Genomic DNA, 26,327 nt, shown 5'->3' with positions numbered 1-26,327 from the left:
AACATATTACACACGCTTCCTGTGCTACTCTGTATGCTGGCTGGTAAACAATGCACCATAATGTGCCCTGTGCTCTAATGTTCTATGTGCCCTGAGGTGCTATGTGCCCCATGCCCTGATGTGCTGTGCCTCAATGTGGTGTGCCCTGATGTGCTGTGATGAGCCCTGATGTGATGTGCCCTGTACGTGTTGTGCCCTGATGTGCCCCGTGCCCTGATGTGCTGTGCCCTGTACCCTGATGTGCCCTGTGCCCTGATGTGCTGTGCCCTGTACCCTGATGTGCTGTGCCCTGTACCCTGATGTGCTGTGCCCTGAGGTGGTATGTGCTCCATCCCCCGATGTGCTGTGCCTCAATGTGGTGTGCCCTGATGTGCTGTGATGGGCCCTGATGTGATGTGCCCTGTACGTGTTGTGCCCTGATGTGCCCCGTGCCCTGATGTGCTGTGCCCTGTACCCTGATGTGCCCCGTGCCCTGATGTGCCCCGTGCCCTGTACCCTGATGTGCTGTTCCCTGTACCCTGATGTGCTGTGCCCGGATGTGCTGTGCCCTGTACCCTGATGTGCTGTGCCCTGATATGCCCCGTGCCCTGATGTGCTGTGCCCTGTACCCTGATGTGCTGTTCCCTGATGTGCTGTGCCCTGTACCCTGATGTGCTGTGCCCTGATATGCTGAGCTCTGTACCGAGCCATGATGTGCACTGTACCCTGATGTGTTGTGCCCTGAGCCAGTCTGGATGAAGTCCAGGGCCACATTTTTGTCCCAGTGCAGCCCTGGCAGTTCCCGGCAGCTCTGGTGGTTCCAGAGGCTCTGAAGCACGACAGCCGTGATGGACAGGAGGCGTGGTCGAGCTTGTGTTTGGAGCATACCTTCATCATGCATACCACGCCTCCTGTCCATCACCTCTGAGGCGCTTGTTGTGTGACCATCTTCAACCTCAGAGCCTCGGAAACCACCGGAGCCGCCAGGAACTGCTGACCACCACCACTGACCACCACGGCTGCCCAGCTGGACTACAGGAGCCCAAGCTACTTATGCCAACTGACATAATGCACTCAGAGTGGATGTCTGTGAAATTGCCGCCGAAATCGGGACTAACATACAGGAGTGAAATTGTGCAAGTTCAGCTGAATTCGCAAGGCTTCGTTCCTGTAGCTCAGTGTGAACCTGGGCTTAGAGAAACTTCTACAATTATATTTTGAACACTGTGGGAGAGCCAGGCTGACTTGGTTTATCCACAATAACAGACCGGGTCAGGTGATGTAGAAGCATCACCTGACCAGGATAAGCATCACCTGACCAGGATAAGCATTTGTGAGCTTGGCAGCAGCACCTCTCTCACCATGTGTGATTCTGCGGTCTGGCTTGTGGTGTATTACCACACACCTTAGGTATGTTTTTATATATTGTTTTTATATATATATATATACATACATATATATATATATATATATTTATATATATATATATTGTAATAGTGAGGGTCCAAGTCACTTTGAAAAGGGAGCAAAAATGGACACAGAGTCTGCATGTCAGCGGACTGCAGGACTACACAGCATAGTTTTTAAACGGAGAAAACTGTTTTGGCAGCTTTCTCCGGGTTTTTCTAAGCTTGGATGGGGCTGTGTAGTTTGGAGATCCTGCAGAGACTTGGGTGGGATGGGATCTTCAATCCTGTGTCCAAATCTTGTGATTAGCCTGCAGGTTGTGTGTCCAGGTGAATATAATGAGGGACTGGTGGGAACAGAGTGGAGAGGAAGGTGGAGTGTGTGGAACTGTCTGCTGGTTCAAGACACTGGCCCAGATTCAAGAAGCACTTACGCCCGCGCAACCATAGGTTGCGCGGCGCAAGGGCTTACTTGCTCCGGTGTAACGAGTGCTCCTGATTCAGGAACCTCGTTACACCGACTGCAGCCTAGGATGTGACAGACATAAGCCTCCTTATGCCTTCACATCCCAGGCTGCATTCTTGCGTTGGCCGCTAGGGGGCGCGGCCTTTGTGATCGGCGTATAGTATGCAAATTGCATACTACCACCGATTCACAAAAGTTGCGCGGGCCCTGCGCACGCAAGGTACGGAGTTTCCGTACGGCGACTTTAGCATAAGGCTGCTCCTGCTAATAGCAGGCGCAACCAATGCTAAAGTATAGCTGCGCTTCCCGCTCGCGACGTTCAAATTTTACGTCGTTTACGTAAGTGAACCGTGAATGGCGCTGGACGCCATTCACGTTCACTTAGAAGCAAATGACGTCCTTGCGACGTCATTTGCCGCAATGCACGTCGGGAAAGTTTCCCGACGGAGCATGCGCTGTTCGCTCGGCGCGGGAGCGCGCCTAATTTAAATGATTCCCGCCCCCGGCGGAATCATTTACATTAGGCAGCCTTACGCCCGGCTGTTTAACATATCGCCCGCGCAATTTACGGAGCAATTGCTCCGTGAATCGCGGGCAAAGCGCAATATTTGCGTGGGCGCAGAGAAAAATGTTTGCTCTTTGCCCACGCAAATATTGCGCGATTCTACCTGAATCTGGGCCACTGTGTGTGGAAAGCTGTCTGTCTGTGCAAGACTACATCCCTGGTGTGGGGGGACTTTGTGCCTGGCGGACTGGGAAGGCTGGTAGACCTGAGGTGGCTAGCGAGTCCAAGGGGGCTGGAGGAAGTCCGGAAGTCTGGGAGACAGTAAGCTGGAGAGTCCTGTTGAGGCCAGGAGTGGGCCAGGTATAGCAAGGCTGAGTGAGCCTGGGAGCCAGGAGGCTTGGTATTTTGTTTCTATGAACATTACTGGAGAAGAACCCCTGCGTGGGAATCCTGTGTGTGAACTGTTTATTTTTGCCTTTTAAATAAAAATGGGCTGCCATGCCCTCAAACCTAATGCCCCGTACACACCATCACTTTATGTGATGAAAAAAAACGACACTTTCTGTAAAGTAAAAAATGTCGTTTTTGAAACTTCAATTTTCAAAGACGAAGTTGCCTACACACCATTGTTTTCTCACAATGATCTTGCAAAGTGAGGTTACGTTCCACCACGTTTTACCATTGAAGCTCGCTTCATAAGTAGCTTCTGGGCATGCGTGGATGAAAAAACGTCTTAGAAAACGATGTTTTTTGCTACACACGGTCAATTTCTGTGAAGTAAAAAGTGCACTTTTGAAAAACGACACATAAAATTGAAGCATGCTTCAATTTTTTTTGGTCGTTTTTTACAAGACATAAAACGACGTTTTCCCCCACACACAGTCAATTAAAGTGACGTTTTTAAAAACATCATTTTTTTTCATCACATAAAGTGATGGTGTGTACGCGGCATGAGGTTACGTTCCACCACGTTTTACCATTGAAGCTTGCTTCATAAGTAGCTTCTGGGCATGCGTGGATGAAAAAAAGTCTTAGAAAACGAAGTTTTTTGCTACACACGGTCAATTTCTGTGAAGTAAAAAGTGCACTTTTGAAAAACGACACATAAAATTGAAGCATGCTTCAATTTTTTTTGGTCGTTTTTTACAAGACAAAAAACAACGTTTTCCCCCACACACAGTCAATTAAAGTGACGTTTTTAAAAACGTCATTTTTTTTCATCACATAAAGTGATGGTGTGTACGCGGCATAACATCTGACTGCTGTGGACTTGCTAAAAAAAACGCATTTACCATTGAGTTAAACCCCCAACGTTTACATTTATATTTATTTATATTTATTTTTTTGCTTGTATTGGGACTCTTTCTCTTTTTTCTCTTGCATTGTGAAATTGGAGCTAAATCAGTATTATGTGCACAGTGTTAATTTTGCCGACTAAAACATTTTAGTCGACTAAGTGAATACTATTTCAGTTTTTTTTTAGGCTAACGTGCTGACGTCACCGCGTATTGAGGACGTACCTCGTTTGTTTGCCGGCCGGCTGTTTCTGTCTCTGCTGTTTTTAAACTTCTTAATCGTAAGTGTTCTACTTGCTCTACTTTTAATAAATCCTGACGGTACTTCACTATGTGAGTTTGTATATCTTTTATTGGGACCTGGCTACCTGATCTCTGGATTGAAAGGACTAGCTTGGAACGCATCTTTGCTGACAGCTGTAACACACTACCATGCATTAATGATCCCTTGAGGGTCGCTAAGTTCCGGTAAGGGTCAGTGTGTTTCTATGGTGGTGGTGCTTCAGTTCTACTTCACAGTGTCTGTCATTATTAGTCACCGGGAGAAAGTCAGCGTGTCTGTTTGCCATACGATTTTTCACTATTGTTGTTTTTCGTTTTTTTCTTTATCTACTGGGCTGAGTCCATTGATGTGGGAACTTCTCAATCGATCTATGTTGGATCTTCACTTGGATACATCACGGATTGCCTAGTTTGATCCATAAGGATCTATTCTTCTGGTAAGGGTCAGCTTGAACGTGTTTACCCTGATATTGATCCAGCATCAGCCACGGAATTGGATTCGTTTCATACTGATTGGACAATTTTATTTATTTTCACTAATTTTGTGTGTTTATATTTTATTGGGACTATTTACACATTTGACCTTTGGTCATCGTTACGAGGTGTTTCTAGCACAATCCCTTTTTATTCTATATGGTCAATTATATATAAGGGTTTTTTAGCACAACTCCTATTTTTCACTATTTTAGCCAACTAAAATACGACAAAAACAAAAACAATTGAGATGACTAAAATATGACTAAAACTAAAATGGAATTTTTTTTTGGCAAAAGACTAAAATGAGACTACAGCTAAAATGCCATTTCAGTCAAAAAACGAATTAATGTCATTAAAAACGATTGTGTGTGGGCTCCAGAGCATTTTTCACAACGTAAAAAATGGGCATTAAAAATTTAGAACATGCTCTAAATTTTCACATCGTTTTTAACGTCATAAAAAATGGTCGTGTGTGGGATTTAACGACGTGAAAAAAAACGTGCATGCTCAGAAGCAAGTTATGAGACGGGAGCGCTCGTTCTGGTAAAACTACCGTTCCTAATGGAGTAAGCACATTCATCACGCTGTAACAGACTGAAAAGCGCGAATCGTCTTTTACTAACACGGAATCAGCAAAAGCAGCCCCAGGGGAGGCGTCATCCGAACGGTACTTCCCCTTTATAGTGCCGTCGTACGTGTTGTACGTCACCGCGCTTTGCTAGAGCATTTTTTTTTCATGATCGTGTGTAGGCAAGGCCGTTTTATGGATCGGGTTGAATTTTTTTATTTTTTTTTCTAGACCATTAAAAACATTTTTTACAACCTGAAAAACGGTCGTGTGTACGCGGCATAAGACCTTTAACTAAGTTGAAATTTGACATATGAAATTTTTCACGCCAGCAGTATATGAGTTTGGAAATTGTAGAGAAATGTTTACTAATGCATTACAATATTCATTCAATCTGGCTCTAATCAGGTGCTTAAAAAAAAAAAAAAAAACTGTCCGCTGTAATTAATGCACCCGGTGCCCTAAAAGGGGCTGGATGCATGAATAGGGGGTGGCCACGGCGGCCATGGATAGAATAATGTTATGCATGATGCTATTCATTGCATATAGGGGGGTGGCCTGCAAAGAGGGGGTGGCATCACGGGCGCCCCCTAATGGATGGCCCACATGTGAAACGTGGCACAATGTGAAAAGTGTATAAATATCTATCATCCTAACCTCTCATTCGAATCTTGTCTCAGATAGATGACCACAAGAGCTGACTAGCAACTCACCCATCAGTCTTCAAACCCGAACTGAGGCTTCCGTAAGCATGAATACAATCTTCGTTTTTTTGATCTTAAGTGGTATGGTAACTACAGGTAAGAAATACTTTTGACAAAAATTATTTATTATTATGCACCGACATACTAAATATAAAGTAGAGTTTAATATATTTACATTAGTACTTTTTCTTTATATAAAGCTTACAATTCAAGCCCCCAACTTACTTACATGTACCGGTACTCTATAAGTAGTTTGGAAGGCAGTTAGTTGCTTCTCTTATTTGAGCTCATAAGTGCACAAAAGTACCCATTGATCCTGCCAGAAATCCAGTGGGCTGATTACAATCTGAAGCCATGTTATCAGCCATGCCAATTCTCTGTGGACTACAGAAAACCTCATCCCTATGTTGGGGAGACGAGCAGAGGGTGAGATGTTCTGTACACCAAATTAAGAGTGAGCAGCCTAGGGTGCCTTTGGCCAATCATGGCTCAGGGGCTAAGTCCACACCCCACACTATATAAGACTGCTTACACAGTGGCTGTATATAGTGTTTATGGATGGAGATTAGGCAGGGTATTTAGTGTAGTGTGCGGTCAGTCAGCTTAGTGTATATAACAGTGTAGTGCAGAGTATATAACACAGTGTAGTGCAGAGTATATAACACAGTGTAGTGCAGAGTATATAACACAGTGTAGGGCAGAGTATATAACACAGTGTTGTGCAGAGTATATAACAAGTATATAGCACAGTGTAGTGCAGAGTATATAACACGGTGTAGTGCAGAGTATATAACACAGTGTTGTGCAGAGTATATAGCACAGTGTAGTGCAGAGTATATAACACAGTGTAGTGCAGAGTATATAACACAGAGTCGGGCAGAGTATATAACACAGTGAAGTGCAGAGTATATAACACAGTGTCGGGCAGAGTATATAGCACAGTGTAGTGCAGAGTATATAGCATAGTGTAGTTCAGAGTATATAACACAGTGTAGGGCTGAGCATATAACACAGTGTAGTGCAGAGTATATAACACAGTGTAGTGCAGAGTATATAGCACAGTGTAGTGCAGAGTATATAGCACAGTGTAGGGCTGAGCATATAACACAGTGTAGGGCAGAGCATATAGCTCAGTGTAGGGCAGAGTATATAGCTCAGTGTAGGGCAGAGTATATAGCTCAGTGTAGGGCAGAGTATATAGCTCAGTGTAGGGCAGAGTATATAGCACAGTGTAGTGCATAGTATATAACACAGTGTAGTGCAGAGTATATAGCACAGTGTAGTGCAGAGTATATAACACAGTGTAGTGCAGAGTATATAGCACAGTGTAGTGCAGAGTATATAGCACAGTGTAGGGCAGAGTATATAGCACTGTGTAGGGCAGAGTATATAGCACAGTGTAGGGCAGAGTATATAACACAGTGTAGTGCAGAGTATATAACACGGTGTAGTGCAGAGTATATAACACAGTGTAGTGCATAGTATATAACACAGTGTAGGGCAGAGTATATAACACAGTGTAGGGCAGAGTATATAGCACAGTGTAGGGCAGAGTATATAGCACAGTGTAGGGCAGAGTATATAACACGGTGTAGTGCAGAGTATATAACACAGTGTAGTGCATAGTATATAGCACAGTGTAGTGCAGAGTATATAGCACAGTGTAGTGCAGAGTATATAGCACAGTGTAGTGCAGAGTATATAACACAGTGTAGGGCAGAGTATATAGCACAGTGTAGGGCAGAGTATATAACACAGTGTAGTGCATAGTATATAACACAGTGTAGTGCATAGTATATAACACAGTGTAGGGCAGAGTATATAACACAGTGTAGGGCAGAGTATATAACACAGTGTAGGGCAGAGTATATAACACAGTGTAGTGCATAGTATATAACACAGTGTAGTGCAGAGTATATAGCACAGTGTAGGGCTGAGCATATAACACAGTGTAGGGCAGAGCATATAGCTCAGTGTAGGGCAGAGTATATAACACAGTGTAGGGCAGAGTATATAACACATTGTAGGGCATAGTATATAACACAGTGTAGTGCAGAGTACATAGCACATTGTAGGGCAGAGTACATAGCACATTGTAGGGCAGAGTATATAACACAGTGTTGTGCAGAGTATATAACACAGTGTAGTGCAGAGTATATAGCACAGTGTAGCGCAGAGTATATAGCCCAGTGTAGGGCAGAATATATAACACTTGTAGTGCTAATGAAGTTTTGGTATGTACAACACTTCTGTGTCCCCACTGATCACATTTTTTTCGTTCATATTTTTCCCTGTGTCATTCTATTTTATTAAACATAACTGCATTTCTGAATGTATTTGTTTTGGCGTCTTTGTATGTTTGGATCGCACGGGTTGTTGCCGACCTGTGGTGAAAATGTCATGTCAATAGCACCTTTATACACGATCGGAATTTCCGACAACAAATGTTCGATGTGAGCTTTTGGTCTGATATTCCGACCGTCTGTATGCTCCATTGGACATATGCTGTCGGAATTTCCGACAACAAATGTTTGAGAGGTGGTTCTCAATTTTTCCGACAACAAAAGTTCTTGACGGAAATTCCGATCTTGTGTATGCAATTCCGACGCACATAAATCCTACGCATGCTCGGAATCATTGAACTTAATTTTTCTCGGCTCGTTGTAGTGTTGTACGTCACCGTGTTCTTGACGGTCAGAATTTCCGACAACATTTGTGTGACCGTGTGTATACAACACAAGTTTGAGCCAACATTCCGTCAGAATAAAATCCATGGTTTTGTTGTCGGAATGTGCGATCGCGTGTAGGCGGCATTAGAAATATGTTTACTTAACAAACGGTGGTGTGTTCAAAACTTATTGTACCCACTATATATTTGGAAATCGATCATTCCTGATGTACTGATGGTCTATCTAATTTCTTGAGGCAGTAAAATGTCAAGACAGTAAGAATCCCCCCCTCCCCCATGACCCCTTTTTGGAAAGCAGACAATCCAATGTATTTAGTAGGAGGCATGGCAAGTTTTTTAAGGTTGTAATTTTTTTGTCACAACGAAGTTGTAATTTTAACAAGTTATTTCTCACTCACATCATAGGCATACTTACAATTACACGCCAAAACACATTCTGCTTTTCCTCCCGGGTATGGAGATACCACATGTACGAGACTTTTTCACACCCTAGACACATGGAGGGGCCCAAAATCCATAGAGCACCTTTGGGCTTTCAAGGAGCATAAATTACACATCTAATTTCCTGATTATCTATTCTATTTCTTGAGATCCTGAAGTGCCAGGAGAAACACCATTTATGTACATGGGCTGGACAGGAAGTGGTTAACTAGAACTGTAAAGATGAACTCAGAAACATTAGCACAGAGGCGGCTCTTTAATTAGGCAAATTAGGCGGTCGCCTAAGGCCTTGCACTCACAGGGGCCTTGCAGCTGCCTAACTTACCCAATGCATTACCCCAGGGCTGTGCTCAGGCAGCGTTAAGAGCCCTGACTCAGGAGCGGGGCCGCCAGTGTCCCTAACAACCAGTGAATATCGGTGACACCATCCCTTGTGACGTCAATGACCCAGCATTCCCTCAGTCAATGATGTCACAAGGGGGCGGGTTCATTAGCAGACATCATCAGGTAGCCCCTGCCCCTTAGTTACTAAAGAGCAGGATTTGGGGGGCTTTCAGATTCTGATAAGCCGCCTGCCCGCAGACCCCCACATAGGGTTGCCACTTTTTCTTCAAGCCAAACCCAAACACTTTAGCGGCGCAGAGCAAAAATATTTTTTGTCTAGCATACACTATAGGATTGAATATTGTGTCCAGGGTTCAGGTGGACTGAAACCCGAACACATGATTCAAAACCCGAACTGTCCGGGTGAATCCTGGACAGGTGGCAACCCTACCCCCACAGCCACCGGCCAGGGTTGTGGGGAAGAGGCTCTTGTCCTTGAATTATTTTTCCCATCACGGGCAAGAGTGGGGCCCCCTGTCAAGTGTTTCCTAAGGCCTCACAAAGCCAGAGCCGCCTCTGCATTAGCAAGTAGACCATGTGGGGCCAACCCTGGAGCAGTCAGTTTTTCTAAGTGCAATGTGGTATTGACAGTCTATCCATATTTAAAAATAAATAAATAAATAAATACATTATTAATTAAAACATGTAAGTGGGGTTGAGGATATTCCCTTTAGCCCAGGTTCACACTGGGCTGAGGGAATGAAGCCGCGCGTTCAGCTGAACTTGCGCGATTTCACTCCCGCTTGTCAGTCCCGATTTTGGCCGCAATTACACAGACATCTGTACAGGTTTCGATTAGGACAGTGCCATTGCAGGCAATTTCCGGCAAATGCCGTCGATTTGAAAATGTGATTTGATATGCCAAATCGCATGTCAAATCGCACCAATGTGAACCAGGGCTTAAGGCAATGCTTTTTTCTGACAAAGAGTTCTAGTCATGTGTGTGCTCAGCCTATTGCATTTTGCCTCCACATGATTGGATGATAGAAGTCATTCACTAAGCTTTGGGATATATTCCTTTTGCAATGGGCAACTCTACTTGCAAGTGAACAGTCTATTCACCCTAAATAAATCAAGCCTTTAGGGTCAGGCCCCTGTTGTCAAATTGAAAACCTATATTTATTGTAGATTTGATTGGCTTTCATTTTAATTCCTTTATTTTGTATTTTAGGTTATCTCACAACTGTATGCAACAGATGCTGGTCTCTTGACTCAACAGCATGCTGCACAGAAAAGGAGGTTCAATGTGATGGATCCCAGTGTACGATGCTCTCAGAATATTTCAATATCAGTAAGTGAGGCTTGTGTTCTTGTCAGTTCCCATTAGAGTCCCTATCAAGGTCCCCCTTACCTCAGAACTCCCCTTACATCAGGGTCCCCATTAGAATACCCATCAGGGCCCCCCTTACATCAGGGTCCCCATTATAATACCCATCAGGGCCCCCCTTACATAAGGGGCCCCATTAGAATACCCATCAGGGCCCCCTTACATAAGGGGCCCCATTAGAATACCCATCAGGGCCCATCCCCCTTACATCAGGGTCCCCATTAGAATACCCATCAGGGCCCATCCCAGTTACATCAGGGTCCCCATTAGAATACCCATCATGGCCTATCCCCCTTACATCAGGGTCCCCATTAGAATACCCATCAGCCCCCCTTACATCATGGTCCCCATTAGAATACCCATCAGCCCTCCTTACATCAGGGTCCCCATTAGAATACCCATCATGGCCTATCCCCCTTACTTTAGGGTCCCGATTAGAATACCCATCAGCCCCCCCTTACATCAGGGTCCCCATTAGAATACCCATCATGGCCTATCCCCCTTACATCAGGGTCCCCATTAGAATACCCATCAGCCCCCCTTATATCAGGGTCACCATTAGAATACCCATCAGGGCGCCCCTTACATCAGGGTCCCCATTATAATACTCATCAGGGCCCCCCCTTACATAGGGGCCCGATTAGAATACCCATCAGGGCCCCCCTTACTTTAGGGTCCCCATTAGAATACCCATCAGGGCCCATCCCCCTTACATCAGGGTCCCCATTAGAATACCCATCAGGGCCCACCCCCCCCCCCCTAAATCAGGGTCCCCATTAGAATACCCATCAGAGCCACCCCTTGCATCAGGGTCCCCATTAGAAAACCCATCAGAGCCCCCCCCCCCCCCCATTACATCAGGGTCCCCATTAGAGTCCATATCAGTCAGTAAGTCTGTTATTTTTAAACTTATTTTGCCAGACCAAGCTGTCCAGATAAACTAGCAGTTGAGACAAACTATTTAACGCTGACAGGGATGCTTACAATGATCAGTGTTTATTCGTTTATTTAAAACCTTTTACCAAGTAACCAAAAGGAACCTTTGGTTGCAGGAAAGAAATGCGGTCCATGTATGTAGCACGGGTTTTTTTTTATCGAATAGCGAACAATTTGGGGTGTTTGCGGCAAATTCGAAAGCCGCAGAACACTCTTTAACCTCCCTGGTGGTATTCCTGAGTCTGGCTCGGGGTGAGATTTCAGTACCATTAGCAGTAACCCCGAGCCAGACTCTGGATCACATCGCAGTATCCTGGCAAAGTAACTTACCTTATCCCCTAGATCCTGCGATGTCTCCCCGCTGTGTCTGTGAGCTGTCATCTCGCTCGATTCACAGTGCCGAGCTCCGTTCCCTGCGACGTTTCAAAGCACAGGGATGGAGTTCAGCGCCAAATTCAAAAAAGTAGGGATAGTTCTAAGCACGGGAAACAAGCGCTACTTTACAGGCATACTATACACACCCCCCCCCCCCCCCAGGTACAAAATCTAAAGGAATATGTCACTTTTTTTGTTTCACTGTAAGCATTATTAAAATCGCTACTCCCAAAAAACTTTTTTAAAACTTTTTTGCATTGATACATGTCCCCTGGGGCAGGGCCCAGGTCCCCAAACACCTTTTCTGCCAATAACTTGCATATTAACCTTTAAAATGAGCACTTAAGATTTTTTGCGTTCGTGTCCCATAGACTTTAACGGTGTTCGCGTGTTCAAACACATTTTTTGCCTGTTCGCATGTTCTGTACGCGGCATTACACCTGCCAACAAGGTGATCTTTGTGTTGTGATTTTTTTTTTTTTTCCAGGCAACGTGATTTATAATTCAGTGAAGAAAACATGTGCCATTGAGTCAATGTGTAATGGTTGCTTCTCTGTATCCACGAACCGTGACTTCTTTCTCCGAGTTAGCGGTGAATGTGGGTATGGAGACTACAGCAATGCTGATATGGAATATACGGGTGAGTTTACATATCCATGTCTGTGAAAAGTATTATAAATATAAAATGAATAATAATATAATGAAGTTGCCAGTCCAGTAATGTTTCTTAGTTTTGGTAAAGTGGAAAAGAAGTTCTAGAATTCAGCAACTGTAAGGTTTAAAATGTTTAAAGTGGAACTAAACTCCCTCAATCAGCATGAACTGTTTTTATTCCTTATGCTGTTAGCATTAGTAAATAGATAGGAAGATATACATGTATTATATTTACTTGTTTTACATTTTTTATTTTTTTATACCCATGTATTCAGTTGGTTTCTGGCCTAGGTTTTTATTTTTTTTTGTATTCATTTGGAAGTAGACATGTGCACACTGAAATAGTTTGTTTCGGAATTTCGTTTTTGTCTGAAATTTTTTTTAATTTAGTTACTTCTGAAATTTATTTTTATTTATTTTGTTTAGTTAAAAAATGCATTCGTCCGAAAATCTGAATGAATTAAGGTTGAATCTGTCATTGAAGGCTTATGGTGTCTGTTGATTGTTCTAAGAAGATTCAACGGAGCAGCAAAACTGTACGACGCCGCAATCGTACATTTCCGGTCTAATGTTCCGCCCACAAGCTATAGAAGAATTCTAATGTTGTATAACACTAGTAATATTTATATTTATAAATTATTATTACTAGTCAACCAACATTCGAATTCTTCTATAGCCTATGGGCCGAGCATTTAACCGGAAATGTACGATTACGGCGTCGTACAGTTTAGCTGCTTGTCGGATCTTCTTAGAACTTCGACAGACACCATAAGCCTTCAATGACAGATTCAAAGTTTGTATGTTTTTCGCTGCTTCGTCGTTCATGTCGAATGGTCTACCCCAACACTGTCTCTATAATGTCAAATCTTTTCTCTCTATGTAGAATAATCTTGGACTAATAGTTTGGTTAGTTTGGAGGTTAGGCACATTCGATCGCAGATTGAATAGACACAGATTGCTACTGTCAACGTCATGTCGAATCTCCTATCTATATCGAAATGTTGTAGGAACGAAAACAAAGCATTTTTTTATGTCAGATCTTTCGGATTTCGGATTCTGCGCGTTTGTTTTCGTTTTTTAAAGCCATAACGAAAATACCCGAAATTCGGATGAAAATGCATTCGGACGAAAACAAATGCACATGTCTATTTGGAAGGAGAGGAGAGGCTTTCTCAGCTATTCACACCCTCCTGCCGGTGTGCTTAAAGTGATTGTAAAGTCTTGTTTAAAAAAAAAATAACAAGCATGTTACACTTACCTCCTCTGTGCAGTTCATTTTGCACAGAGCAGCCTAGATCCTCCTTTTCTCGGGTCCCTCTTCGGCTCTCCTGGCCCCTCTCTCTTGTCAAATGCCCCCACAGCCTGCAGCTTGCTATGGGGGCACCGGAGCCGAGTCATAGCTTGTGTGTCCATTCAGACATGGAGCCCCAGCCTGGCCCCACCCCCTCTCTCCCCTCATTGGCTAACTGATGTTGATTGACAGTGGGAGCCAATGGAGCTGCTGCTGTGCAAATCAGGAGGAGAGTCCCGGACGGCTTTGACACTCAAGGACATCGCTGGAGAGAGATGGGGCTCAGGTAAGTAATTAGGGTGTGCTGGGAGGCTGCTACACAAGGTTTTTTATCTTAAGGCATAGAATACCTTAAAGCGGGAGTTCACCCATTTATTTATTTTTTGATCTTTTCCCCTTAGATTCCTGCTCGTTTTGTCTAGGGGAATCGGCTAGTTGTTTTAAAATATGAGCCGTACTTACCGTTTTCGAGATGCATCTTCTCCGTCGCTTCCGGGTATGGGTCTTCGGGAGCGGGCGTTCCTTCTTGATTGACAGTCTTCCGAGAGGCTTCCGACGGTCGCATCCATCGCGTCACTATTAGCCGAAAGAAGCCGAACGTCGGTGTGGCTCTATACTGCGCCTGCGCACCGACGTTCGGCTTCTTTTCGGAAAATCGTGACGCGATAGATGCGACCGTCGGAAGCCTCTCGGAAGACTGTCAATCAACATAGGAACGCCCGCTCCCGAAGACCCTTACCCGGAAGCGACGGAGAAGATGCATCTCGTAAACGGTAAGTACGGCTCATATTTTAAAACATCTAGCCGATTCCCCTAGACAAAACGAGCATCCATCTAAGGGGAAAAAGTCATATATACGGGTGAACCTCCGCTTTAAGATAAAAAAAAAACTTTTGCCTTTACAATCACTTTAAGCCAAGGGCAGATGGATTCCTGAAAGTAAATACTACATGAATCAACTGCCCTTACTCAAGACAGCCACAACTAGGAATGCTGGGAGGGTTCAAAGTGATTCTCAACAAAGAGACATAGATGGATTTGCTTTGCAATAAAAAATAACAAACATATCTATACTTACCTGCTCTGTGCAACAGAATTGCAATAGAATTGCACAGAGCGGCACCAAACCTCCCCTTCTTGGGTCCCCTGCTGGTGCTCCTGGCTCCTCCTCTCTGGCTAGTGTCCCCAATAGAAATCTGCTTCCTATGAGAGCACTCATGCGGGCTCGTTCCCGGCCCCTCCCCCACCCCCGCTCCCTTGCCTCTGGCTTTGATTGACAGCAGGGGTAACCAATGGCTCATACTGGTTTAGCAAAGCCTGTGAAACCTGGAAGTGACCTTGTGACGTCACCTTCGGCTCCCACAACTCAGATGCCGCATCCTTACACAGGGAATTACCTAGGCATTCCTGGCAAACTTCCCAGTGGTTCTGCTTACAGTGGTGACTCCATCAGCCAGAGATTTTGGTATACCATCACCACCAATGGGCAAGTAGCCTCCACATTGCTACCTTTTATGAGACTTGGGTCAACAGCTGGCTATGGTAGATGTCTCACTACAGCAGAATCACCCAGTTATGAACATTTATATAACATGATATTTCCAACAGAGTCCACCTGTGGTCTATTTTAATGTGACTTTAATGTTTGATTAATAAATCCTTGGTTTTGATATATTGGGACTCCAATTTGAACTCCACCTTAATCCAAGGTTGGCACAGTCATTTGGAGTGATGAGACATTTTTCTTTTTGGCCACAACCATAAACGCTGCATTTGGAGAGGAGTCAACAAGGCTTATGATGAAAGGTACACCATTCCTACTGTGAAACACGGAGGTGGATTGTTGATGTTTTGAGGATGTGTGCGCTACAAAGGCACAGGAAATTTGGTCAGAATTGATGGTAAGATGAATGCAGTATGTTATCAAAAAATACTGGAGGAACATTTGCATTCATCAGCCAGGAAGCTGCGCATGGGATGTACTTAGACATTCCAACATGACAATGATCCAAACCACACGGCCAAGTCATCCTGTCATTGGCTACAGCAGAATAAATTGAAGGTCCTGGAGTGTCCATCTCAGTCTCCCGACCTCAATATCATTGAGCCACTCTGGGAAGATCTCAAACCTGCAGCCCAAGAATTTACAGAAACTGGAGGCTTTTTTGCCATGAGTGAAAGAAAGGTGTTATCATTCATATTCTCTGAAAAATGGCCAAGAAATCATAAATTCTGCCAGGGTATGTAAACTTATAAGCACAACTGTAAATAGACAGACTGGCTTTCTGATAATATATGCTTTTTTTTCAGAACTGTGTCATGATCTGTTGTCACCGAATGGCTATAAGTGCCCAAGCTGCTATATAAAGGGATCTACAAAGGGCTGTACGAGTAATGAAATGGTGCTTTGCAGGGGGAAAGAATTGGAGTGTTTGGACTACAGGGGAGTTTTTCAATTGTCCAGTATGTATCTATTCTTACTTAAGATTTCAACATAATTGCTGTTGTAATTATTAAATATATTGTTTATATGAAATAGAGATGGGCGAACGATTCGGCCCGAGCATTAGTTCGGCCCGAACATTTGCCCATTCGGCGAACACCCGTATTTGCACGGTGTTCACCGGGTGTTTGCCCCGATGAACACCCTGCAATGCAGTGAGTGCTGCACAGTGCATTCTGTGCCCTAATTGGGAAAAGCTTTGACCACTCAGGGAGCTGTGTAAGCTAGTTGTTAAGGAGCGGGGCCAGGAAGCCGGCTACGGCGTCCTTAACAGTCGATAAGTAATCAGCTGTCAAAGGGTTTCCCTGCTGACAGCTGAACAATAAAAAATAAAATAAAAAAGTGCCAGTTAAAAAATAAAGAAAAAAAAACAATGTGGGGTCCCTCCCCGAATCTGTGCCAGGCCCTTATCCGAGCATGCAGCCTGTTAGATCAGAAAAGGGGGGGGGGGCGAGCGGCCACATGCCCTTAACATGAGGGGGGGTGAGTACTTAATGGGGACAAGGGCCTCATCCCGACAACTTTAGCCGTTGATTGTAGGGGTCTGCGGGCGGGGGACTTATCAGAATTTGGAAGCCCCTTTTACCAAGGGGGCCCCCAGATTCCGCCCCACCCACGTGGATGAGTCTTGGTGCTTAAAGTACAACAATAAAAAATCCTTTAAATATATTGCTTGGGGGGGTCCCCCTAATGTGCCTGTAAATTGGTGCATCTATAGCATAAAACATGCTGCAGCAAAAATTAAATTTCTAAAGAAAAAAAACAAGTCCAATCCCATTAAAAATGCCTTGCGGTTACAATTGCCAGCACCTGGCAATTGAAAAAATTAATCAATAAACAGTGTGGGGTCTCCCCCCAAGTCCATACCAGATCCCTTGGCACTGCCCCCCTCCCTAAAAAATGTTGATGGGGACAAGGGCCTCATCCCCACAACCATGGACGGTGGTTGTGGGGATCTGCGGGTGGGCGGCTTATCGGAATCCGGAAGCCCCCAGATCCTGGCCCCCCACATATGTGAATGAGTATCGGGTATACCTACTCATTCACCAAAAAAGTGTCAAAAAGTAATAAACACAAGAGACAAGTTTGGATTGTTGGATTGTTGCCTACACACAATCGTGAAAAAAAAAGCTTGAGCGAAGCGCGGTGACATACAACACGTACGACGGCACTATAAAGGGGAAGTTCCATTCGAATGGCACCACCCTTTGGGCGGCTTTTGCTAATTTCCCTGTATCATAACTTGCTTCTGAACATGCACGTGAAACACAACGACGTGAAAAACGACAGGAAAAAATAGAGCAGGTTCTTAATTTTTTTTCGCCCATTTTTCTCGTCAAGAAAAATGCTCTGGAGCCTAAACACGACCATTTTTCACGACCAATTTAAAAAATTGAATTTTCTCGTCATGAAAAATGTGTGTATGCGGCATGAGGGTTTACAAACCCCTTTAATGAAGCTTAGAGTGAAACAATAAAAAAAAAAATTCCTTTAAATATAGTGCGTGGGGGCTCTTCTTAGTCTGCCTGTAAATTGGCGCATCTGTAGCATGTATAGAACCTGCTGCAGCAAAAACTACATTTACAGCATAAAGAAAAAAAAGTCGAATCACATTTAAATTGATTCGCGGTTGCATTTGCCGGCAGCCGGCTATTAAAAAAAATAAAAAGAAGAAAACAAACTGCTGAACTTCACGGCCCGCTCCTTAACAACATATTGACTGTGCGCTCGGCGGACGCACAGGAGATTCGGGTGTTCGGCAAACACCCTAACGGGCGATGTTCGGGGTGAACTTTTGCTCGGCCCGAACAGTTCCCTAACACTTTTATTTAGACTTGTGCTTGGGTGGCATTAAAAGCATGTGGTCTTAGCATCCCCCAACTACTTCGACTGAAGCTGCAAAGGCAGCAGACACAGTGATGTTCACAATGCTACGGCTGTAATTGCTGTCATGTTCAGCAGGTTATTTGGTTCAGCTGCATTGGTAGGCCATTTACAGAGTTAAAACGGGTGATGAGGAGGTATTGTATTGCCTCCACCTCCTGTGTCCAACACCTCTGAAAAGCAGTCTTGCTACCCATCTAAATGTAACCTTTTAACCTCTTTAAGATTAGGGGCCAGATCCACGTAGCGCTGCGTATTTTTAGGCAGGTGTAGCGTATCGTAGTTGCGCTACGCCGCCGCTACTTTGAGAGGCAAGTGCTGTATTCACAAAGCACTTCTGTCTAAAGTTACGGCGGCGTATCGTAAATGTGTCGGCGTAAGGGCGCGGAATTCAAATGACAAAGATGTGGGCGTGTTTTATGTGTATTAACTGTGACCCCACGTAAATGACGTTTCGATCGAACGGCGCATTTGCGCCATCCGTGGACCTATCCCAGTGCTCATGCTCCAAATGACGTTGGCAAATCGTCATGCTTTTGACGTGAATGTAAATTACGGCCAGCCCCATTCACGGACGAGTTACGCAAACAACGTACAATTTGAAAAACTTGTCGCGGTTCCGACGTCCATACTTAACATTGGCTGCGCCATGTTTTTGGTGGTTTATCTTTACGCCTGAAAACCCCTTACGTAAACGGAGTATCTTTACTGCGACGGCCGGGCGTACGTTCGTGAATAGGCGTATCTCACTGATTTACATATTCTAGAAGTAAATCAGCATACACGCCCCTAGCGGCCAGCGTAAATATGCAGTTAAGATACGACGGCGTAGGAGACTTACGCCGGCTGTATCTTAGCAACATTTAAGCGTATCTCAGTTTGAGAATACGCTTAAAGTTGCAACGGCGGGGATTCGGACTTACGACGGCGTATCTACTGATACGCCCGTCGTAAGTCTTCGTGGATCTGGCCCTAGATCTCTTGCCAAGTATTTCTCCTTAGACATGTGCAGAACAAAAAACTTGTTTTGATTAATTTTTTACATAAATTTGTTAAATCCATTTAATTTATTTATAGTAATTAATTGCATTTGTTCGTATTCGAATCAATTCTAATTTTCCGAATTCAAATCGATTTGAATCATTTTTGAATTTGAATAGTTTGCTTTGTTTTCCAATTTCCAAAGAGAATAGAATAGAAAAAAATGTAATAGAATAGATAATAATATAACAGAAAACAAAAATAGAATAGACTAAAAGCAGAACAATATAGAATAGAAAAGAAAAGAATGGAATAGAAACAAATAGAATAGAATAAAAAATAATAGAATGAAATTCATCTTCTGAAATTTGAATAGAAAAAAAAACAAAAAAATAGAATAGTATAGAAAAAAAATAACCATTTTCCCAAAATTCAAATATGTCAATTTAAACTTGAATAGAATATAAACAAATAGATAAGAATAGAAAATAACAGAATAGTATAAAAAAACTGAATGGAATAGAAAGAATATAACCATCGTCCTATTCTTATCTATTCTATTCAAATTCGAATTGATTATATTTGAATTTTGGGAAATGGTTATATTCATTCTATTCTATGTTTTTTTTTTATTCCATTTTTCTTTTTGTTTGTTCTATTATTTTCTATTCTATTTAATTTTCTATTCAATTCTATTTTCTTTTTTATTCAATTCTATTCGAAATTCGAATTTTGGAAGATGGTTATATTCTTTTTATTCAGTTTTTTTTTTCTATACTATTCTGTTATTTTCTAGTCTAATCTATTCTTTTCTACTCTATTGTTTTTTTTCTTCTATTCTATTCTTGTTTCTATTCTATTTCCTTATGTATTTAAATACATTCTATTTGAAATTCACATTTCAGAAGATGATTATGTTCTTTTTTTTTTCTTCTATTCGATTCGATTCTATTCTGTTCTTTTATTCTCTATTCTATTTAGTTCTGTTTTACTCTATTATATTTTATTATTTTATTTTCTGTTATATTCTTCTCTATTCTATGTAATGTTTTTCTATTCTATTTGTTTATTTTCTATTCTATTTCATTCTCTATGGAAATTGGAAAACAAATCAAACTATTCGAGAAAACTGATTAGAAAACTATTCAAATTGATTTGAATTCGAATTTCGTCCAATTTAAAAAAAATAAATAAATTTTGGATTTGTTTAAATTCGGTACTATTGTAATTCGGAAATTTGGATACATCCTAATTTCCGAAAAACAAAAATTCATCCGAATTTCAGTTTGGAACGAAACGAACAGTAGACATGTGCACAACAAAAATGTTCATATTTTTTTGTTCCGTTTCGTCTCGTTCTGTAGATTTCGTAAAGATTCGTAATTTCGTAAGACTCAAGTTTTCCTATTCGGACCCGTTCGTATTTTCGTAACAGTTTTATTTTCGTTTATACTGAATGATTCGTAATTCTGTCTAATTTCTTTTCGTTGATTCAAAATTCGTAATTTTGTTAGATAATAATTTTTGTTTATTATTCGAAAGAACGATACAAGTACACAAATTTACGAACAGACAAAGAAATGGATTTACAAAACACACAAATGAAAATACGAACATACACAGGGGCAGATCCACAGAGATCTGCACCGGCGTAGCGTATGGGAGAAACGCTACGCCGCTGTAACTTACTTTTTTAAACTTCGAATCCTCAAAGAATTTGCGCCGTAAGTTACGGCGGCGTAGTCTATCTCTCGCGGCGTAAGGGCGCCTAATTCAAATCGGCGCGTAGGGGGCGTGTTTCATTTAAATGAAGCGCGTCCCCGCGCCGAATGAACTGCGCATGCGCCGTCCCTAAATTTCCCGCCGTGCATTGCGCTAAATGACGTCGCTAGCACGTCATATTTTTTAACATAGACGTGAATTACGTCCATCCCGATTCACGGACGACTTACGCAAAAAAATAAATAAAAAAAATAAACGCGGGAACGACGGCCATACTTAACATGGCAAGTCTAACTATACGCCGCAAAACACCAGCTTTAACTAAACGCCGGAAAAAGCCGACTAGAGACAACGTAAGAGAATGCGACGGCCGCGCGTACGTTCGTGGATCGTCGGAAATAGCTAATTTGCATACGCGACGCAGAAAACGAGAACTCCACCCAGCGAACGCCGAAGTATTGCATCTAAGTTCCGAAGGCGTACGAAGCCATACGCCTGTCGGATCGAACCCAGATGCCGTCGTATCTTGGTTTGAGGATTCAAACCAAAGATACTGTACGACGCGGGAAATTTGAAAGTACGCTGGCGTATCAGTAGATATGCCGGCGTACTCGCGCTGTGGATCTGCCCCAAAGGATTTAAAATCCGGAATGCAAATCGTTGGCTACAGATGTCATTTTCGTTCTTTTGCTTTTTCGGTGTTTCGTATTTTAGTAAGATTGTCCAATCATACGTTCGTATTTTCGCTTGTTTATTATTTTGCTTATTCGTAATTCCGTCATTTTCGTATCTTGGTTCTTTCAGCTTTTCGTATGCTCGATTTGTTACGAATGTACGAAAACTAACAAATTTGTACGAAAATCCATTCGTTGCGAACGGGAACGCACATGTCTAACGAACAGCACGTTTCTATTTTTGCTATCTGTGTCTTTGGTGACTTCCCCTTACTACCTGTCCTTCTGGCAATGGTTTTAACAAAGAATAAAGGATGGGAAATCTTCAACAGAAACACCGACAGAAATACAAATGTAAATTGGTCATTTAACAGAGAAATCATCCCCAGCAAAATGATTCACCCTTCTGTATTTTGTATTAAAGAAAATCCTCCTTTAATTTGCAGGTAGTGATGTGATAGCGACTTCAGTAAAAGCTTGCATTACGAAAGGCGGCTGTGAACTGGGATTTAAAGCTTCACTTGGAGCAAAGGAAATAAATGGGGTCATGATGAAGTGTACCCCCGCAATACCAGTTCATTCTGCTGGAGATCAATGACCAGTCAACCCAACTGCAAGCCAAGGCTGTGTCTTTGTTAGAAAATTGCCGCACGTGAAAATAATCACAAGCTTTGCATTGTAAAATCGGCCAGATGAAAACAGCCATGGGTTCTATCAACCAATCGATGTGCTAGGTGCATGCTAATAAAATCTTCAACTCCCCATACGTTTTGTGTTTTTTTTTTTTTTAAGAAATTTGTATTGTTTTGAATTACCTATGCTTTACTTACTACATGCAATACACTGCATCATGCTGGTACCTCGATGATGTTGCATGGAGGAAAACAAAACTCCCCTTGTGGTGGACTTCGTAGGCACACATTTCTTAAAACGTACCGTATTTTCCGGCGTATAAGACGACTTTTGGCATCTAAAATCATGCCCCAAAAGTCGGGGGTCGTCTTATACGCCGGGTACCTGTCAGTCGGTCAGTCAGATGGCGGCCATCCATTATTCAAAAGCCGCGCCTCCTCCTCTGACTGTCCTGTGATAGGCAGAACACTAATTTTCCCAGCAGAGCCTCTGTTCAGTGTTCCGCCTATCACGGATGCCTTCTCATCCTGAGCCTCGGCCTCGGACGAGAGGACATCCGTGATAGGCGGAACACTGAACAGAGGCTCTGCTGGGAAAATTAGTGTTCCGCCTATCACGGAACAGCCTGAGGAGGAGGCGCGGCTTTTGAATAATGGATGGCCGCCGTCTGAATGACTGACTCTGCAAACGGGAGGAGGTAGGGAGATCATCGAGGAAGGGAATGGCACAGTGAGGCATGTATAGATGGCACAGTGAGGCATGTATAGATGGCACAGTGAGGCATGTATAGATGGCACAGTGAGGCATGTATAGATGGCACAGTGAGGCATGTATAGATGGCACAGTAAAGGCATGTATAGATGGCACAGTGAGGCATGTATAGATGGCACAGTGAGGGGTCGTCTTATACAGTGAGTATATCCCAAAACCAACATTTTAGCTGAAAAATTAGGGGGTCGTCTTATACGCCGGCAAATACGATATATAAAGTAATAAATTGTTAATTAAATATTTTTCTTATAAAAAGAGATATGCATAAAAAACATGTATATGCACATACTGTACATAGCATGTTCAAACATATTTACAGTGTTATCAACATCATCATATTGATTGAATATTTGTTTATTGAAATCTTGCACTGACGCGTTTCAGAGTGTATCTGTATCTCCTTCTTCAGGAGTATGATTAAAGGTACATTTTTTTTCCTAAATAGCTTCCTTTACCTTAGTGCAGTCCTCCTTCACTTACCTCATCCTTCCATTTTGCTTTTAAATGTCCTTATTTCTTCTGAGAAATCCTCACTTCCTGTTCTTCTGTCTGTAACTCCACACAGTAATGCAAGGCTTTATCCCTGGTGTGGAGTGTCATGCTCGCCCCCTCCCTTGGACTACAGGAGAGTCAGGACGCTCTCTACATTGCAGATAGAGAAAGGAGCTGTGTGTTAGTGGGCGCCCTGACTCTCCTGTAGTCCAAGGGAGGGGGCGAGCACGACACTCCACACCAGGGAGAAAGCCTCGCATTACTGTGTGGAGTTACAGACAGAAGAACAGGAAGTGAGGATTTCTCTGAAGAATGGCAGAGATCAGCAACTTATAGCGGGACTGCTATATTGCGGCAGACATTCGGACACTAACTGACACTCTTGACACTTTTTGGGAACCAGTGACACTAATACAGTGATCAGTGCTAAAAATATGTCACTGTACTAATGACACTGTCTGGGAAGGGGTTAAACATCTAGGGTTATCAAGGGGTTAAATGTGTGCCTAGCCAGTGTTTTGGTGTTCTTTATGTGGTGTTTTTACTAAGGGCAGTAATGGATTTTTTTCCCTCTGCTTCAGGGAAAGAAAATCCATTACTTCCCTGCTGACAGGACAGGGATCTGCCTTGTTAGTATAGGCAGAGCTCTGTCCTGTGTGAATTCCTGACGATCATTGATTGCTGGCAGTAATTCATTGGCCGGCACCTGCTGATCAGCATTTTGTGTATAATCACAGCACAGCTGGCACCTGCGCCCCCTACCCTGAAGTGATGGATCACGTACCTAGTACGTGATCTGGCACAGGAGAGCCACAATGCCATTGTATATGCATACGGTCAGCAAGCGGTTAAAGTTACCATGTTCTTTTAGAAATGTACACTTGCACTTCATGTGCCAAGGCTGCAAGGAAATATCTCAATGTTATCCTGGCAGAAGACCTCAGCCCTGAAGCTGGTCTCTGACATTCACTTAAGTAAATTGTGTCCTACCAAGCCTTGCCACCTGTGCACACACTCCAAGAGACGAGGAAAACTTTGCTGCAGACATAACTCCAGATCATGGGGACCCATGACCAAATTTTGGTGTGTCAATCAAATGCTGCCACTGTGCCCATCAAACGCAGCCACTGTCCCCATTAAACACCTCCACTGTGCCATCAAATTCTGACACTGTGCTCATCAAACGGTGCCACTGTGCCCATCAAACGCAGCCACTGTCCCCATTAAACACCACCACTGTGCCATCAAATTCTGACACTGTGGCATCAAACGTTGCCACTGTGCCCATCAAACGCTGCCACTGTGCCCATCAAACGATGCCACTGTGCCCATCAAACGCTGCCACTGTGCCATCAAATTCTGACACTGTGCCATCAAACGTTGCCACTGTGCCCATCAAACGCTGCCACTGTGCCATCGAATGCTGCCACTGTGCCATCGAATGCTGCCACTGTGCCATCGAATGCTGCCACTGTGCCATCAAATGCCGCCACTGTGCCATCGAATGCCGCCACTATGACCCCGCCCTCTCGCCATCTCGCCATCACAGCCCCCGGGCATAAGGAGACAAGTAGACAACAACAGCCCACACAGCGCCACCTAGTGCAAGCTACATAAAAAGAAAAAATATATATTTAAAAATAAAATGAACATAAATAGACCATTTAAAGTAAACAGAGAAAGAAGAAAAAATTTGCAAAAATATTAAATTACCAACAAAAATCGTATATAGCATACGTATATAGAATGAGCTTTCTTATATGAGTACAGAAATTTTAGGAAAACATTCATGAAATTGTGTCTAAGGAAATATGAGGGAATGAATGTTTTCCTAAAATTTCTGTACTCATATAAGAAAGCTCATTCTATATACGATTTTTATTGGTAATTTAATATTTTTGCTCATTTTTTCTTCTTTCTCTGTTTACTTTAAATGGTCTATTTATGTTCATTTTATTTTTAAATATTTGTTTTTCTTTTTATGTTGCTTGCACTAGGTGGCGCTGTGTGGGCTGTTGTTGTCTACTTGTTTCCTTATACCCGGGGGCTGCGATGCACTCCTGGCTCCCTCCCTCCGCCCCCCCAGCTGGTGTGCTGTGCTAAGGGATTGGGTGGGCTTGTCCAGCTACGCATCGGTGCCACGCTTGACGCTGTGTGTGTGTGACGTCGCCATTGACGCCATTGCACCCACGTCTTTCTTCATCTGATGGCGTGCTCGTGGAGAGGATGACCTCTCGTTGATAAGGGTGGCGGCTGCCGCTCTACGCATGGGTCTCTCCTCATTCCAGTTACGCTAGGGTGACGCTGGGGGCGTGTCCCTGGGGTGACTTGGGATCCCTCCCCACGTGATCTGAGCATCCTCACTGTTCGCTGGTTGCGGGTTGCCCACTACACCTCACCATTTTATGTATGGTTTTGACACATATCCTCCTTCAGGTGTACGCCGCTCTACTGCATGATTGCCAGTCCTCCATAATCCAGATGGCTGTCATACACTGGCAACTATTGCGGCCGGCTCCTAGGATGAATTAGAGTAGAGACTGTGAGCCAGGCCTTCTCGTCCACCATCCGTGCCTGACCTCATAAATGCGCTTCTGGAAGAATGATCAAACATTCCCATAGACACACTCCTAAACCTTGTGGACAGCCTTCCCAATATACTCAACTTTGAACCCCACAGACTAAGACTGGGATGCCATTAAAGATCATTAGCTAGATTCAGGTAGAGTTAGGTAGAGTTAGGTAGAGTTTAAGTGTATTCTCAAACAGAGATACACTTAAACCTATCTAAGATAGGACAGCTTGCGCCGTCCTATCTTAGGGTGCAATATTTAGGCTGGCCGCTAGGTGGCACTTCCATTGCGGTCGGCGTAGAATATCTAAATCAC

The 26,327-nt window shown here is 43.3% G+C and overlaps 2 protein-coding genes across 4 annotated transcripts in view; both read left to right on the top strand.

Annotated features, from left to right (window-relative positions):
* Window positions 1-1,249: 1,249 nt before the first annotated feature.
* On the top strand, window positions 1,250-22,309 carry LOC120916421 (phospholipase A2 inhibitor 31 kDa subunit-like). 3 transcript variants are annotated; one of them, XM_040327384.1, is made up of 6 exons: window positions 1,255-1,389; window positions 5,663-5,778; window positions 10,368-10,487; window positions 12,322-12,474; window positions 16,090-16,242; window positions 21,990-22,309. In XM_040327384.1, exons 2-6 carry the CDS (start codon window positions 5,730-5,732, stop codon window positions 22,139-22,141), a joined length of 627 nt encoding a protein of 208 aa, XP_040183318.1. In that variant the 5' UTR covers window positions 1,255-1,389; window positions 5,663-5,729; the 3' UTR covers window positions 22,142-22,309. The 3 variants fall into 3 exon arrangements, with proteins under 3 accessions (XP_040183319.1, XP_040183318.1, XP_040183317.1); XM_040327383.1 differs by having other exon boundaries at window positions 5,659-5,778; XM_040327385.1 differs by lacking the exon at window positions 10,368-10,487 and having other exon boundaries at window positions 1,250-1,389; window positions 5,659-5,778.
* The window catches only part of LOC120916420, a 57,785-nt gene continuing 35,305 nt past the window's right edge, over window positions 3,848-26,327 (top strand). Inside the window, exon 1 of the mRNA XM_040327379.1 lies at window positions 3,848-4,370. The gene's annotated coding sequence lies outside the window, so the exon portion shown is untranslated. The remainder of the gene's footprint in view (window positions 4,371-26,327) is intronic.

This window comes from Rana temporaria, chromosome 10, assembly GCF_905171775.1.
Source record: "Rana temporaria chromosome 10, aRanTem1.1, whole genome shotgun sequence".
Lineage (NCBI taxonomy): Eukaryota > Metazoa > Chordata > Amphibia > Anura > Ranidae > Rana > Rana temporaria.
This window is presented reverse-complemented; position numbering and strand designations above follow the sequence as displayed.